Raw genomic sequence first — 16,039 nt, 5'->3', positions numbered from 1 at the left:
GCCGTGCTTTTCCCTCCCCGGTGCCCAGCACCGTCCCACTCAGGGCAGTGGAAAGCTGGAGCCGCGGTGGCTCTGACCCGGCCGCGGTGCCCTCGGTAACCCCCCGGTTGTACCGAAAGCAGCCCCGTGGCTGGCCTGGCTCGGGCGCGTGAGCAGGACCCGGCACCCAGGGTGGCACGGGGACCACGGGCCCCCACCCCTCGGCGTTGCACCCGGTGGGTGCGAGGCTCCCGGGGATGCGATTGCCACCGGTGGGGAACCGGGACCCCCCCCCCAGACCGGGAAGGGGGGGTGTCGAGGTGGCACCCGTGAGCAGGCCCCCAGGTTTGGCGTGCGTCGCACCCACGCTCGGCAGGCTGCGGTGGGCGTGCAGGCAGGGAGCAGCGAGGTGTGGGCAGGGTGGGCAGCGTGGGGGTATCTGCGGGGGGGGGGGTATGTGGGTGCTGCTCACCCACCTGCAGCCTCCCCCCACTCCAGCTCCCTTTGTCAAGCCAGGGAGCTGCAGGCGGCAGCAGGGCCTGCTCGGGGGAGCGGGGCACACGCGTGTGCAAGCGCCCTGCACCGGGGAGAGTGTGCAGAGCGGGCCTTTGCACGGGGGCCGCGTGTGTCGCGTGAGGAGGGCGCAGGGGCTGCGGTTGTGCATGGAACAAAACACGAGGGGGGTGTGCACGGGTGTGGGTGGACAGCGGTGGGTGCAAGGGGGGTGCGCACAGGGGGCTGTGCACAAGGGGTGTGCACAGCGGTGTACGTACAGTGCACGGCTATAGGGGTTGCAGCGTGCAGGCGTGTGCACGCACAAGGTGTGCTTTGTGCTGTGCGCAGGGGGTAAACACGCGGTTGTGAGCGCGGCTGCGTGTGTGCAGGACGTTGCATCGCTGCATGTGCGTGTGCAAGAGGTTGCCTGCGCTGCTTTGTGTGTGTGCAGGACGTTGCATCGCTGCATGTGCGTGTGCAAGAGGTTGCCTGCGCGGCTTTGTGTGTGTGCAGGACGTTGCATCGCTGCATGTGCGTGTGCAAGAGGTTGCCTGCGCTGCTTTGTGTGTGTGCAGGACGTTGCATCGCTGCATGTGCGTGTGCAAGAGGTTGCCTGCGCGGCTTTGTGTGTGTGCAGGACGTTGCATCGCTGCATGTGCGTATGCAAGAGGTTGCCTGCGCTGCTTTGTGTGTGTGCAGGGAGGGGGTGCAGCGTGCCCAGAGGGGCTCAGGGCTTGTGCTACGTGCACGCTGCTGCAGTGTGCAGGGGGGTACATGCTGCGGGGGGGGGCAGGCACGGCGGTGCCCGGAGGGTTGCATGGTGCAGGGGCGGTGCGTGGTGCAGGGGCGAGGAGGGGGGGGGTGCCTGAAGAAGGGGAGGAGGGGGCTGCGTGGTGCAGGGAGGGGGGGGGCATGCTGCAGAGCTTGCGTTCTGCAGAGGGTGTGCATTGTGCACCGGGAGGTGGGGGGGGGCTGCGGGGGGAATGCCCGGTGCCCGGGAGTGCCCGTTGCGGCGGGGCGGGGGGGGGGGGGAATGCCCGGTGTAAGGAGGGGGGGGGGGGACCGCCGGGGGGGGATGCCCGGTGCAAGCCCTGCGCGGCTGCGCGGGCGCTGCGAGGATCCCGGGGCCGCGTGACCGCCCCCCCCCGCGGGTTCCCCCGCCCCCGCAGCGGAGCAGCCCGTTGCCATGGCAGCGCCGCCTTCCCCCCCCCCCCCGGGGCTGCGCACGGCGGCGAACGCGGCCCCCCCCTGCACTGGGGGGGGGGGGGAAGGAGAGGGAGGGGGAATCCCCGGGGGGGGCGGGGCGGGGAATCCCTCCCTTCGCCCGCCGCGCCCCGCCCTCCCCCCCCCCCCCCCGGCGGCGGGGAACCCCCCCGCGGCGGGTACGGACCCCCCCGGTATCCGCTTCGTTGGTGGGGGACACACACACACCCCGGGACCCCCCCCCCGCCCTGCAGTAAGGGGGGGTGTTCCCCCGTTAACCCCTTCCGTGCCCCGGGGATCCCTTCCCGCACCGCGGGATTCCCCCATATCCCGCCTTTGCAATGGGGGGGTCCCTCTCCTGCGCCGGGGGGGGGGCGGCATTAACCCCGCACTTGCACTGGGAGGGGGGGGGTCCTGTCCCCCCAGCTGGGAGATTCCCCCCGTTAATCCCTTTGCAACTGGGGAAACCCCACCCTGCACTGGAGGGGTTCCCCAAATAACCCCGCCCTTGCAAGGAGGGATCCCTTCCCTGAATTGGGGGGGGACAGCCCCCCATTAGCCCCTTCCACACCCCCCCCCCCACTGATCATAGCAAGGGGGGTCCCCTGCATCACAGGGGGATCCCCCTTCCCCTGGGGCTGACATGGGGGCTCAGCCTCCAGGATCCCAGGAAGGGGGGGGGCCCTGCACACCGCAGCCCCCCCAGCCTGGCTGGACCCCCTCAGCCCCCCCCTCCCCGTGCAGTCACTGCCAGAATATCCCACCCGCCCCCCCCCCCCCCCCGCAGTGGGGACACCACAGCACTGCCGCAGTGCCGAGGAGGAGGAGGAGGAGGAGGAGGGTGGGCTCTGCTGCACAAAGCCAGGGCTGTGCAAGAGCTGAAGGCCTCTGCACCATGGGGGGAGCGGGTGAGGGCAGGGAGGGGGGGCACCCCTGACCCCCCCCAGGGATGGGGAGGAGGGGGGACAGCCCCGGGAGCTGGGGGACACCGGGAAAGGGGGGGTTCAGCTCAGCCTAGGGACCCGGGTTGGGGAACACTCACGTGGGCTCGTTATTTCAGCAGGCAGGGCGCAGGCAGGAGAGGCAGCGGCGGTGGGCTTCACCAGTCAGGCGCAGGCAAGGGCAGGGCAGCTGCCTGCAGCCTCCTCCACCGCTGCGGCTGAGCCACGCACGCCCCACAACCTGCTGGGGGGAGGCACGAAGGGGGGGGGGGGCTACCCCCTCCTGAGAGATTCCCAATCCAGGCAGGAACCACAAAACAAACTCCAGCAGGATTTTTAGCATCCATTTCAGGGAAAGAAACAGCCCACCCGCCCCTAAGCAAGCCAGAAAAGCAGAGCCCTCCACCCCACGCCTTTATTCCTTCAATAAGTTAACAGGGTTTGGGGGTTTTAAATTTTTAATTGGGTTCAAACACAACAAACTTCTCACAGAAAGGGGAGACACTGGGTGCAATTCCTCTCTGCCTTTACCGGCTGGGCTTGGGGGAGCAGGGAGGGGGGGGGGAATGTTGGCAGGGGCCGGCCCAGCTCCTTCAGCCTGATTCTGCAAGCAGGGTGCCCAGAGGGCTGGGGAGAGCCCCGAAACGGCTGCAGGCTCTCAGCTTCAGCTTGAGCATCACCGCCTCATACCCCTTTACCACCAAAGTGCAAATGCCTCGGCAGCCTCGAAGACTCCTCCAACCCCCCCTGCCTGCTCGCAGGCGATCCTCCGCAGGGGTAGAAGCCACATGCTGCCCATCACCTGGTTCAGGATAAACCCTATTTGTTTAGTACCATCAGAAGAAACCCCAGCAGGACGCCACGCCAGCCATGAGTTTGTCTCAGTTTGGCAGCCCCGGTTATACACACATGTAAGCACCAATGGCAAATGGAGCTGCTGCCTGGTCAAGGGTTTAGACCTTAGGAAGGAATTTCACTCCCAAAGGAGACCAGAAGAGATGTGAAAAGGGAGAGGGAAGAGAGGAAAACCCAGTGCCTGCTCAAGGCGAGGGGCAGGACTCCACCATGCCTCTCCAGCCCTGCCCGGGTGCTGCCACGGCCCTCCCAAGGGAGCTCACCGATTTCTTTTTGCCTGGGCCAGCGGACAGTCCTTGCGGCTCCAGCTGAAGGGGAGCAGAGATGCCACAGCCAGGTTAGTGCCCTCAGTCCGGCAGTGGGGGAAGCTGCTGAGCTGACAGTCTCACATCCCCTTCCACAGGCCCACAGGGCAACTTCTTGCCTGAGCCTGGGGGCAGGCAGGGGAAGAAGCGATGGGAGAAGCAGCAGCTTCCCTTCTTGGGGCAGTTCTTGGGTAGTGCGGGCTTGCAGCCCCTCCAGGAACCCTCTTGTCCCACCAGCAGCGTGGGAGGCTCTGGGCAAGGCCACCGGGAAAGTCACACAGAGAAGTGTGGCACCAGTGTCCTGTGCAGACAAGGAAGGAACCACACCGTGCTGTGTTATTTCTCCCATTCCTCCTTGAACATGGAAGGTTATTTTCTCTCTTCCCCACAACACCGTGCCGACAGAGCTTCTGCTCTTGTTGTGGTTCCTCCTCCCCACCTAACGCACCACCAGTGGAAATCAAGAGGAGAGGTGGCCGGCAGCAGGCAGGGCCAACAGCGATCCCAGTCTGGAATCTCTTTGGGGGCATCCCAGCACCGGGGATGACACAAGAAACAGAGGGTGGGTGCCTTCCTCGTGCCAGTTGCAAAAATTCACCCTACAGAGCATGAGGGTGCGGCACAGCCACAGTAGAGACAGGGATGAATGCAGTTTGACTCAGGTCCAGGCTGTGAGCAGGTTAATGCACGGTGCTAGCCAGTACGGGGTCCCTACCTCAGCAGGCGGCAGCGCTGACGTTGCATCTCGCAAGCGCTGCCCATGCTGAAGGTCTGGAAGCGAGTTAGTAGCTTTTTTTGTAAGACAACAACCGAATTTGGAAGCACGAAGGTAGTGTTAGTCTGCCCAGGTCACTATGCACCAGCTGCCTGTGGAGGGGTGAGCACGGTTGGGGGGACAGGCCGTCAGTGAAGACAGCAGGACGCTGCAGGGTCCGAAGGTGAGCTGTGGCCTCGTGCTTATCTTAAATCCAAGAACACAGAAAGACAGAAAGTGGGGCCAGGGAAGGGAAACAAAAGGAGTGGAGGTTCCTTGTGTCTCCTGTTTTCATTGGAGCAGAGCCCAGGGGCTCCAGCCCACTGTCCGTGGGGATGATCAGCTCTAGTTCTACTTTTGGCTGTTGTAAGCTTTGTGCCTCTGGTTCATGGGGTTTTCTGGAGACTTCATCCACTCCTTCTTGAGGAGTTGCTTCAGCTGGGACAGGCGCATGTTGGGGTTCTCTTGCTTCAGGCGTGGCAGATTGACCTCTTCAAAAGCTGTGAAGGCAGCTTTCATCCGGCGCTCCGGGTGCCGGTCCAGATCATTGGCAACGCTGCCGGGAAGGAATTCAGAGAGAGACATGCGTCAGACACACCTCCCTGCAGGCACCAGCCACTCGCCTCACTCTGATCCCCTGTCAGTGCAACCAAGTGCATACAGAATAACGTGGGTGATAAAGCAGAAAACCCCGTGATACTTCCCCTACCCACTTCAAATACTCTCCACAGAACAACAGGGCAGGGGACGTGTCCTGTTCTTGCTGTTGAGATAGAAAGGCACAGTCAAAGCGTAAAAAGCAGCCAGTTCTGGGGGAGGGTGCGTCTACAAGAATTTCTCGTAAGGGAAGCAACACCTTCAAAGGAGAGCACTGCCATGATATGGTCACGCACCTGAGGACAGCAATGGCATCTTCAATCGTCCTGGCCTCCACCGATCCTTCCTCCAGCACCCTTCTGTTGATGTTCTCTTCCAAGGGCACCTCCAAGTGAGTCTTTTCCTTCTCCACTGCACAGGGAGGGCGGAAAGGGAGAGCCGTTAACGTCAAATCCAGGCTGTGCAAAACCCTCAGAAGAGGGTTTTCCAAAGCACTCTGAAGAAAATGCTGAGAAAGCTCAGCCAGAGTTCAATTCCAGTCCTGCAAGAAAAGAGTGCCTGCTCTGCAGCTCTGTTTCTCCACTCAAGGTTACAGAGGGTTTCTTTTTTTCCCCATTTGGGTGTTAGACATAGACACAGCAAAGCATGCAGCACAGAATAGATGCAGGCAGCTCTTGCTTTCCAAACACCTTGTCCTTCAGTGACAGTAGGTGAAAAAGGGCGAACAGCCCCCCTTCCCGCTCCCCAGCCCCCCATGGCTGTCAGGGCCTTTCTATGGTACCACCAAACCTGTATCTGCATTCTCCTTCTGCTGCTGGTCTTTTCTGATCGTCTCCTCAATTTGGGCCCTGGTGACTTTGCCTGGAGTGACCTGCTTGGGTGACTTCCCTTTCAGCTTCGAGTCTTCCTCCTCCAGCAGGCGCTGCAGCTCCTTCTTGCGCTCCAGCTGCTCCAGCCGCCGCTTCTCCCTCTCCTCCTGGAAGGGAGAAAGGACCAGGTCACCTCCACCCTTACACCTTTGTAAGGCAGAGGGATCCAACTATCCCTTACAGCAACAGGGAACCCTGCTTGGACAGAAACAGGCACCTCACTTCTGTAGCTAATGCAGCACTGACCTCACCTTATCGGAAGGGATGTCGGCTGGTTCCCCCTGACCTCCAGTGAGACAGCGAGGGCCTAGCCTGTCCCTTCAGAATAATAACTCCCCTGTCCCTGTCCCGTCTGCAACCACACGCTGGCTCCCTGTGAAGTCAGTACTGCGAAACACAACCCTGCTGTTGAGAAGGAGCGGGAAGTACCAGCCAGGACTGCTGACAATCAGATTAAGTTTTCCACTTTAATTTTAATAAGTGGTCGGAGGTTGAAAGTTCAGCAGTTGTTCGAGACAAGCCAGTCAAAAGGCTGAATTTGTTTTCAGGCCTGGCTCACGCTCTTCCTAAGAGCTGGGATAGGTGGTTAGACAGAATCCAACAAGCAATGCAGCTCTTGTGGTAATTTTAAAGTGCTCCGGAAGGAGTCTAAGACCCACTTTACCCACCAAGGCCCAGGGAAGAGGGTGACAAGACCATGCAACAGGCCCTTAGAGGCTTTCAGCACTTTGGCTTCCAGTTTTTTTCCTCCTCTCCCAAAGCCTGTAAGGTCTGGCAAAACAAAAGAAACAACAACTGAACATCTCTGGGGCAGCATCACATGCTGCAAAGGATTTCTTATTTAGGTTAGTTACATGGACCCTTAATTATGGCTCTCATCCATTATTCACAAGGATGGCACAACAGACTGATCGAGCGTTAACGGAACGGGTTTAGTCAAAGGCAACTGTGCAGCAAAACCACCCCAGCAGTAACGCAACCTGCTGTCTTCATCGGTGTTTAAGGAGTAGGAGCAGAATTACGCACATTGGGGCAGGGCATACTTTGGAGACAGTAAGCAAGGCTGGTGTCTGAGACTCTATTAAACAAACAAACAAACAAAGTAAGTTGCTCCACGGCTTAAGAGTTTAAAGAAAACTCATCAAAACACAGAATCAAAGCCCACAAATGCTGAATCAAAACACGCCCTCGGGCTGCTGCTGCTTCCGTCAAGTGCAGCAAGGACCAGGCCTTTCAACCCAGCTGAGAAGGGAAGGGAAGGAAAGGAAAGGAAAGGAAAGCCTCGCCTAGCTCCACTCCGAGCAGCTGGGGCCAAGGATGGGAAAAAAGCCATTAGGGATGAAGCCTTTATTACATCTGGCAGTCTTCAAATTCTTGGTCATTAAGTGCTTAGTGCCAGTGCCTTGAGACACAATGCCCCAGCAACTGGACCGTGCACGATTTCAAAGTGCAAACTTACTTATTTAAGACACTGGCTTTCCCTGCCTGCTGCTTTCCTGTCAGGCCTCTCCCTCTTCTAGTAAAGGTTGAGTAAACAAATGTACTTGGTCTCCCAGATTAGGAGGGGTTTGGGCCACTCCTAGAACGGGAAGGGTGTCACGAGAGGAGGGGGAAGACTGTCCTACCCCCCTAAAAATTTATTCACAGGGATATAGCTGAACAAGAGCAGTCACAAGGGCTTTGCCCACCCTCACTCAGCACAGTGCAGGACAGCTCCAATTCCAGGTGGGATCTCTGGCTCAACCACCAGCCTCTGCTTGAGTATCAGCAAGAATGCAGGAGAAACCCCAAAACTGGAGAGATTAATGTGCCAAAACAGAAGGGGGGCTGCAGAAATCACTGAAGGTCCAGCAGTCAGAGAGAGTAAGCCACTTAATTAGATGTAAAGCACGTGCAAGTGAAGCAGCACTGCGTATTCAGGATACTGGTATTGTGCCTAGAACATGGGCTCGTGCAAAGAAACCGTCCCCATACTGCTCGTCCCAACTCTGAAGCTCAGGGGTGACTGAACAAGGTAACCCGGAGAAGGTGCTGGCACAGTGAGCACCTCAGCAAGGCTGCAGGCGTGGTTGTGGCTTGAATAATTCAGGAGACAGATAAGGAGCGGATACACAAGTACTAATGACCTAAGGGAAGGGAGCAAGACATTTCGGAACAGAAATGTTATTTATAGTTGGAGAAGATTATCTTTTACCCCCGCTTATTACAGAAAGGGAACTGTCCTACAAGGCAGCTAGCTCAGCAGCCTGTCTCACATCACACAGCCCAGCTGGGACGACGACACATCTGACAGAGCAGAAATTCAAGGATAATGCTCTGCTGCTGATAGCTCCTTTCAAACAAAACTCTCCAAAGAGGACACAGCCACTTAGCAAAGGAGAAACAGAGGCCCAAGTAGGGTGGAGAGCCTTCCTCCTTGCACTGCGTGCTGCAGGGGACCTCCAGTTACTCCCCTCCCCCAGCTGCTGGGGTAAGCTACTCCCTGCTCTCTGGCATTTACAATTGAGTTTCTATTTGTGGAAAGTAAATAAGCTGGCACCATTACTAATTTGTCACAAGACCTGCAAAATCTACGTGCTCAGGTTTCCCCAGTGGCCCGTCACATCCAGGTCTGCTCTGCACCTTCTGCGGTGCTCAGAAGCAGCAGCTCTGAGCTGACCCCAAATCCCAAGGGGCCTGAAGCTGTCATTTTTGAAGACTTTTCTCAGGCTGGGCCAAACCAAACTAAACCTTTACGAATCAGCTTAAATGCCCTGATGAAAGAGAGGCTTGGATTTGTCTAAGTGAAACATACCACAAAGCTATTAGAGAACTGGAAAGGAAATGAATAATTTTCTCCCTCAACATTGCTGCTCTCTGCAGGGCAGTGGGAGGAGCAGGGGGTGAGATTTCTTTAGCTGGACACTTCTGTTCCCAAGGATTTGTGTGTTAAAATGCAAGTTTCCAGCCTTGCAGAGAACTGCCTGAGCAAGGAACAATTCATTAGCTTTCAGAACAGCTTCCCACCTGCTAGACAGAAGGAGAATAAGGTCCCACGCACATGGCTTTGAGAGCAAGCGGTCAATTGAAGCAGCAGCGCTCCCAATCAACCTCTTAGCGTGAGGCCCCGAGGAAGGCTGGAGAACGTGCCACCAGCCTGGTGAAGCACGCCGCTTCTCGCACGGCAGAAGGGCAAAGCAATGAAAACATGACGCAGTCAGAAAGTGAGCAGGCCCTAACCAACCTGGAGTACGTCTAAGTGCGCACTGGGCTCTTTGAGGTACACCAGAGCTTTAAGACGGGATCAAACACGCCCCTTCCATTGCCCACAGGCAGTCAAAGCAAGCATCGAAGGGATACTGGAGCCTGAGAAAGTTGATTCTGGGGTCTGAAGCCCAGCCTGGTGTCATCAGGTGTCTCTCCACTACATCTCTGTCTGCTGCATTGCTCATACAAGCCATCACATTTCAGTATTGTGTACCTGGTACCACACAGACGTCCTCCAAAGAAGGAAGAACAGTCATTTGACCTGTCTCGCGTTTTATCTGAATAAGAACTGGTGCTCACAGCTGAGTAATTCTGCACTGAATCAGACGAGAGGGGGGAGAGAAAGTCACCACTCACCTGTCTGCGTACCACTGCAGCTGGGACCTGTCAGTGCATGAGCCTGCCAGCCCACACCCCGTGACCGAGGCTAATGGGAACAAGAAAGGCATAAAGCTCGCACCAAAAGGGTCACTAGTCCCTCACGCACTATTCGCGTTCTTCTAGCACAAGTACTCCCCCTGCATTTAACTTGAATCTTTCCCCAGACCCTGCATACAGAAGTACAAGTCTCCTCACTCCCACATCACCCGCAGGCTCTCCCTTCACCATTCCCACTAAGGGCACCGAGTGAAGCTGCAGGAGAGACCTCCGTGGGACAGTGCTGCCAATGCCACAACACACCGGGCAGAGAGAAAGGGGCAAAGGGGTTTTGAGCCGCTGCTGAACAAGGAGGAATTACTTTCCTGGCATACAGGCACTCAGCAAACAGAGCCCAGGCAAAACACAGCCTGAATGGGGAGAAGGGTTTGTCCTCCCTCAGCCAGACAGCCCCAGTGGGAGTTTGGGAAGGAGATTAGGAATTTGGCTGCGTCCTTCCAGCGGACACCTCAGCTCCAGCAGCAGTCCTAGCCAGCGAGATCTTCCTGTGCGTACCCGCAGGGTACAGAGCGGCTAAACCCAAGGTCACTAGAAAGAAGGTCTGGCTCCATCTGCAAGACCTCTGCCCTTGATAGATACTCCACCGGTCCTTTCTTCCCATAATGCTCCAGCCAATTTAATGGTTTGTCACCCTTCCAAGCCTGACTGCAGCTTTGCCCAGGACACACACACGTTCGTGGCTGTTCCACCACCAGACACACTTTAGCTAATTGCACGGAGAAAACCACACTGTGATCAGGCTGATGAGCAGTGCCGTGCTTGGAGCTGCAGTTTAACTTTGCATAGGAAGAGTGGGAAGGGACAGAAAGGATGAAAACACCTGAATGTTAAAAGAAAAGCAGTTACCTAGCTAAAACCCTGAGCCTTCCAGCAAGAAGGATGTAGATTTTGTGCTTTCCAGCCAGAGCTCTCCAGGGAAGGTAACGAGCTATGACTTGTACTGAAGTGCCAGAGGAGGAATACACACATCGCAGGCTAGCGATGTTAGCTCAGATGTTCCTTTATGCATCACGGAGCCACCAAATGAGTGTCAGTCTCTGTTAGCAGAGGACGGTTGCTCTCAGAGCAGAGGGGGGGCAGCATTTAAAGAAACCCCAAAACACAGCAAAAGCAACAGCACAGTCGTCTGGTGACAGTGAACCTCACAACAGCAGGTACTGCATTTTGAACATTAAGCTTCCCTACGCCCAAGTATTAACACTAATGTGCATTGCTGCCCTGTCAGTGAGACCACCAGATTGCCACGCAGAGCCACCAAACCCCAGAGCAGAAACAGAGTTCTGTACTCTCATTTATTTCACTGAGGGTCTGGCGGTCATCTGAGGGGAGGAAAGGGATTAAAAGGGGCGTGTCGTGTTTGGTCTCAGCACGTCCCAAAGGCTTTCTGCCATTCCTGCCTGCTGGCAGTGCAGGAATTCAGAGGTGCTGCACGGGTGCGCTGCGACGCCGTTAATGTGTTACTGCCATCGCCCGGAGAGCTGGGGAAGAGCTGGAAGAGCTGCTCGGTGCTGACTGCGAGGTGCTGAGAGCATCCTCCTACACACACCACCATCCCCTCCTCCGGGTGCTGTAGCTGAGAGCGACATGAGTCCCTCCTGCAGCATATGGCCATGGCCAGCAGTGCTATTTCCATGCCAGCACCACCCGCGAAACAGCTACTTCTCCGGGGACGTTTGACTCCTGTGAACGGTTTGGTTTCTGTCCTCTCTAGGATAAGGATGGAAAGTCATTTACAATCTGAGTCACACATTCCCTCCCTGCCCGGATGCGATGGGGCACAGGCAGCTGCTTCTGTTTTCCATGGGGATATTCCAGCCTGCCTGATGGCACTGGAGAAGCAGCTGAGGAAGGTTTCACTGATTTATTTTCCCCCAGCAACCCACTCATTCCTGTCTGTTGGCCACTTGCTCACCTACACAAAGCCCCAGCCTTTGCTTAGGCTGTGGTAGCACCTGCAGGAGGCTCCTGCAGCAGGAAGAGCCCCTGTGCAGGCACAGTTAGACTCAGAGCCTTTCTGGCATGATAGCTCCCCACCTGAGCAGAGACTTTTGCTGCTGTGTGCTGCAAGGTCTCCAGGGGGAGGTTTGTGGGAAGGAAACAGGCTAAAACGCAGCATTCAGGTGAAATTCAGACCTAGAGACTACAGCTACGCTGATGCAGGGAGAGGGGATGGCTGAGGTGCCAAGTGGAAAATGCTTCACTGGTTTCTCTAAAACCCAGTCTGAGGCTCTGAGAGAGACTCTGGTTTTCCAGTTAGCAATTCCAGCTCATGACAAGCTCCCCTCTCCAGACTCCCATGCCCCTTGCCTGCAGGAGGCTGTTTTGGAAGCCCAGTCAAATAGGTCACTGTTGGCCAAGTCTTAAGTAAAGCAATAATAAGTCCTTGTTCCAGGAAGTAATTAGGCAGCATTACAGGATTCCATGGGGGAACAGCACACGGGACTCCAAATTCCAACATCAAGACACATATTAGGGGTGAACTCACACAGATGTACACAGCATGCAGCTATCAAGGTCACGGGGACGTGCTGGCTTCCTGCCTGCCCGGCCAGTGTGCTTGAGTACCAACACACAAAGTTCAGTGAGCACCGAATTCACAGAGCAGCACAAACCCAGTAACCCCATAAATCCCATTTATGTCATCAATAGAAGCCCTGTCTGGTTAGCATGAGGGTAAAAAAATAATTTCAGAAGAGGCAGCTACGTTAACACCAACAATTGTTTCTAGAAAAATCCACAGAACCAGAAGGTAGATATGACTAACACTGATGCAGGGCAATGTTAAAAACCAAATAACCCAGAAATGAGCACTAAAGTGCTCTGTTTGTTGAGCACCGAGGCAAACGGGCACCCAGGGCACAGCAAGGTGGTAAGACCTAACCAGAGAGAATTTTTTTGAGGCACATGTCCTGATGTAGGGCACACCAAGCTGGGGAGAAAAAGCCTGTAACCCTTAACGCTGACTATTTCTTTTTCCTTCTACAAAAATAAATTAAAAAAAAAAATTAAGAAAGTAAAAGAAAAAACCAAAAAACTAAAGAACTGCTTGGTCAAAAATTAAGCCCTGCAGCAGAGTTCCTGATCTTTTACTTAATTCAATTTTAAATGATTCCAGCAATAAAGCTTTTACTGCCTCCCTCGGGAAGTCAGCTCTAAGATCCACCAGATTTCTGAATTACACATCAAAGCTTACACTTACTCCCACGCTCAGCTTCTTTTAGCTCCCAGAGAAGCCACTAGTTCCAGCTCTTCTGCCCAAAACTAAGCACAGGACAATGTGTGAAGACACAGCTACAGCTGGGGAACAGAGGAGGAGAAGCAACCCTTTCTAAGCAAGCCTGGATCTCACGGGCTTAGCAAAGGACCAGCTAGAAGATACCCTTCTACCTGACTAGTCATTCACCTTCCTTTGTTCCTTCCTCATCACGTGTTTGTCTTCATCCTTCCAGTAGGCATCTTCCAGCTCCTGCTGACGTTTGGCATCGGCTGCTGCCTTTGCCTCAGCTTTCCTCGCGCGGGCAGCAGCCGACTTGGTATTTTCACCTTGGAACTTCTTGGGCATCACTCAAGGTGCTCTGTGGAAAAGAAAAGAGATTCAGATCCTTGTCCTGCCCAGGATCTCGGGCTAACCATCACCTCGGGAAGCAGGAAAAGCTGGAGTTCACACCATGAAAACTCCCTTTTCTTATTGCCTCACACTATTTCGAGATCCTGGGCAGAACAGATCTAGGAATCTCCCTGCTCAACCCAGGAGGAAGTCTGCTCACTCCACCCCAGATCCTCAGTGGGGGACAGTCCCTCCCACCTATTTACTGTGCTGCAATGACATGACAAATCAAGCTGCTAGGTTCCTCGTACTGAGTCGAAAGCACCACTGTCCTGCAAGCTAAAACACTCTCTGCTGCTGAGTCAAAACGAAGCTGGGTGCTTTCGTTCTGCACCAGCAGGCTCTGAGGGGAATTCACGGCTGCCAGCAGAGCAGGATGAAGCAGCACAAACGTTGTATCAGGCCCTCCGACTGTCTGTACAGAAATGCAGTCCCATTGCCCCATTTAACCCAGAAAAATGGCCACACAGATGTGCTGTATTAATTTCCCCTACGTCGTCAGGGTAGGAAAAGTCCTAAAAGCCAGGTGCAGTGGGACCCAGAAAATTAAGTAGGCACTATGAAAGGACCTTCTCCTCAGCACGCTGCCCACGCAGACACCACGTTCTGGATCTTAAATCTTTACTTTTAATGGCCGATAACTATTTGCTAAACAAGAAACAACAGAGAAGGGCTGCTGTTTAGGGCTGGCTGCTCAAGTCCCAAGCTTTTCAAAGCCTGGGCTGGATTAAGTCCCTTCTCCTCCCAGATACATGCTCTGACCCTTCCTTAAGGGCTCAATCTGGGCTGGGCCTCGGGGCAAAGCTGTGGGACAGCACAGCAACGTGTGGGAGGGTGAGGAACACCTCACCCTCCCCAGGGAGGGCTCCCACGGCCATAAGGGCCCAGCCCCGCTCCAGGTCCCGCACCCAGAGCCAGCCTGCCCCGAGCTGCCCGACCCAAGGGCCGGCTGTCACCTGCCCAGGCTGAACCCCTCCCCCGGGCAGGGCAGGGCAGGCAGACCCCTGCACCACACCAGCGTTCCCAGCACCCCACTTCGCCTTGGGACCCTACAGAGGCCCCCGGCCCTCCCCTCCCATGACAGAGCCCCCCCCGACCGTCCTTCCCCGTTTGCTCAGGAAAGAGACACCCTTCCCCCTCCACTCCCTCCCCAAATCCCCGGCCTCTGCCCTCCCGCACCCTTCCAGCCCTTCCCCTCTCCCCTCAGCCCCTCTCCGAGCCCTCCACCCCCTGCCCTCCCCCAGGGCCCAGGCCTGCTCCCCCCCCCCCCCCCAGCCCTTCCCCCTCCCCTCAAATCCCCCCCAGCCCTCCCCGCCCCGTCACCCCCAGCCCTTCCCCTCTCCCCCGGTTCCCCTCCGTACCCCCGGCCCGTCCCCTCCCCTCAGGCCGGGCCCGAGGCCTGCGACCCGCCGCCCGGACCCGTTCCTACCCGGTCCCCGCCGCTCCGGCCGTCGCGCACGTTGCGCGTCACCGGTGCGCGCTGTCGCTCCCGCGGGAGGGGCGGGGCGGGGCGAGCGGCGCCGGCTCGTCAGGGAACGCATCCCCCCGCCGCCATCTTGGTTGAGGGCAAGGCCTGCTCGGCCCACGCCACGGCGCCAGGCCCAGCGGCGGGGAGCGGCGGGCCGAACGGCAGCGGCGGGCCGAACGGCAGCCCCGGTCCGCGGTAGCGGCCGCAACGCGGAGGGAAGGCCGGGGGAGGGGAGGGCCCGCACTCCGTCCGCCGCCGCCACCGCCTTCCCTGCCCGGCACAAAGATGGCGGCACCCCCGCCAAGATGGTGGCGCGGCCCAGCGGCTCCTGCGGCGGCTGTGGGCGGGGCCGATCACACCTGGGTGGGCGGGGCTTGGGAGGGTGTGGCCCGCTGACACCTGGGTGGGCGGGGCTTAACGGTGGGGGCGTTGTCACCTGGAGGACTTCTCAGGGCAGAGCCCATTGTTATCTGGGTGGGCGTGGCTCGGCAGGGCAGTGTCCATTGTTATACGGGTGGGGTGGGGCTTAGCAGGGTGGGGGGGTGTCGCCTGATGGGCGCGGCTTAGCAGAGCATGGCCCATTGTCATGTGGGTGGAGCTGGGTTTAACAGGGCGGGGCCCACTGTCACCCCGGGGTGAGGTTTAGCAAGCAAAGCAAGGGACCTCTTGTTATCCGGGTGGGGTGGAGCTTAGCAGGGTGGGGCCCCGTTGTCACGGGGGTGGGTGGGGCTTATCGGGGCAGGGCCCGCCCCCATGGGCACGGCAGGACCTTGTCACCCATCCCCCCAGCACCCATGTCCCCCCTCCAAATTTGACACCCCCCCCCCAGCCCAGCTGCATCACCAGAAGGGTGGGCAGCCCCCCCTCCATGCCCCCGCAGCCCCCCCAAGGACAGGCTCCTCCCGGGGAACAGCTCCTCCTTTATTGGGGACCCCGGGACAGGGACGTGCACACCCCCCCTGCCGCCCACGGTCCCGCCACGGCCACAGCCGGGCCACCCGCATCCCCCCCCCCGCCCCAGCACCCTACACGTGGGTCTCCTGCAGCAGCAGGTCGGTGGCAGTGCCGGGCTCGGGGGGACCCCGGGGGGGGCCGCCCTCCCCATCCAGCCTCGCCAGCAGGGCTTGGGGGGCTTCCACTTTGCCCGGGGGCTCCTTCCTGGGGGTCTTGGTGCCCATGGGGGACACCGAGGACGTCTGCTTTGTGATGTCCCACCACAGCACGCCCGGTGGCAGCCGCGTCTGCTTGGGCCCTGCCGGAAAGGGGGTGCGATGGTGGGGGG

At 57.8% G+C, this 16,039-nt stretch overlaps 1 protein-coding gene across 2 annotated transcripts; it reads right to left on the bottom strand.

Moving 5' to 3' along the window:
• Positions 1-3,019: 3,019 nt before the first annotated feature.
• CCDC124 (coiled-coil domain containing 124) lies at positions 3,020-14,854 on the bottom strand. 2 transcript variants are annotated; one of them, XM_052801608.1, is made up of 5 exons: positions 14,719-14,854; positions 13,086-13,257; positions 5,919-6,105; positions 5,426-5,540; positions 3,020-5,088 (listed from the first exon to the last, which is right to left on the bottom strand). In XM_052801608.1, the coding sequence occupies exons 2-5, from the start codon at positions 13,242-13,244 to the stop codon at positions 4,884-4,886; spliced, it is 666 nt and encodes a 221-aa protein (XP_052657568.1). In that variant the 5' UTR covers positions 13,245-13,257; positions 14,719-14,854; the 3' UTR covers positions 3,020-4,883. The 2 variants fall into 2 exon arrangements, with proteins under 2 accessions (XP_052657568.1, XP_052657569.1); XM_052801609.1 differs by lacking the exon at positions 14,719-14,854 and adding an exon at positions 14,651-14,715.
• Positions 14,855-16,039: the final 1,185 nt, after the last annotated feature.

Source organism: Harpia harpyja, chromosome 11 (genome assembly GCF_026419915.1).
Source record: "Harpia harpyja isolate bHarHar1 chromosome 11, bHarHar1 primary haplotype, whole genome shotgun sequence".
Lineage (NCBI taxonomy): Eukaryota > Metazoa > Chordata > Aves > Accipitriformes > Accipitridae > Harpia > Harpia harpyja.
Note: the sequence above shows the minus strand (reverse complement) of the source record. Positions and strands in the feature narration are given on the sequence as shown.

What these genes read in the sequence shown, in the direction of transcription:
- CCDC124 (XM_052801608.1), bottom strand. Translation starts at nt 13,244, where the DNA reads ATGCCCAAGAAGTTCCAAGGTGAAAATACCAAGTCGGCTGCTGCCCGC. An exon ending in GAAGGAGAATGCAGATACAG is followed by an intron (nt 5,541 to 5,918) that starts GTTTGGTGGTAC and finishes CTCCCTGTGCAG; the next exon opens with TGGAGAAGGAAAAGACTCAC. An exon ending in GATGCCATTGCTGTCCTCAG is followed by an intron (nt 5,089 to 5,425) that starts GTGCGTGACCAT and finishes CCTTCCCGGCAG; the next exon opens with CGTTGCCAATGATCTGGACC.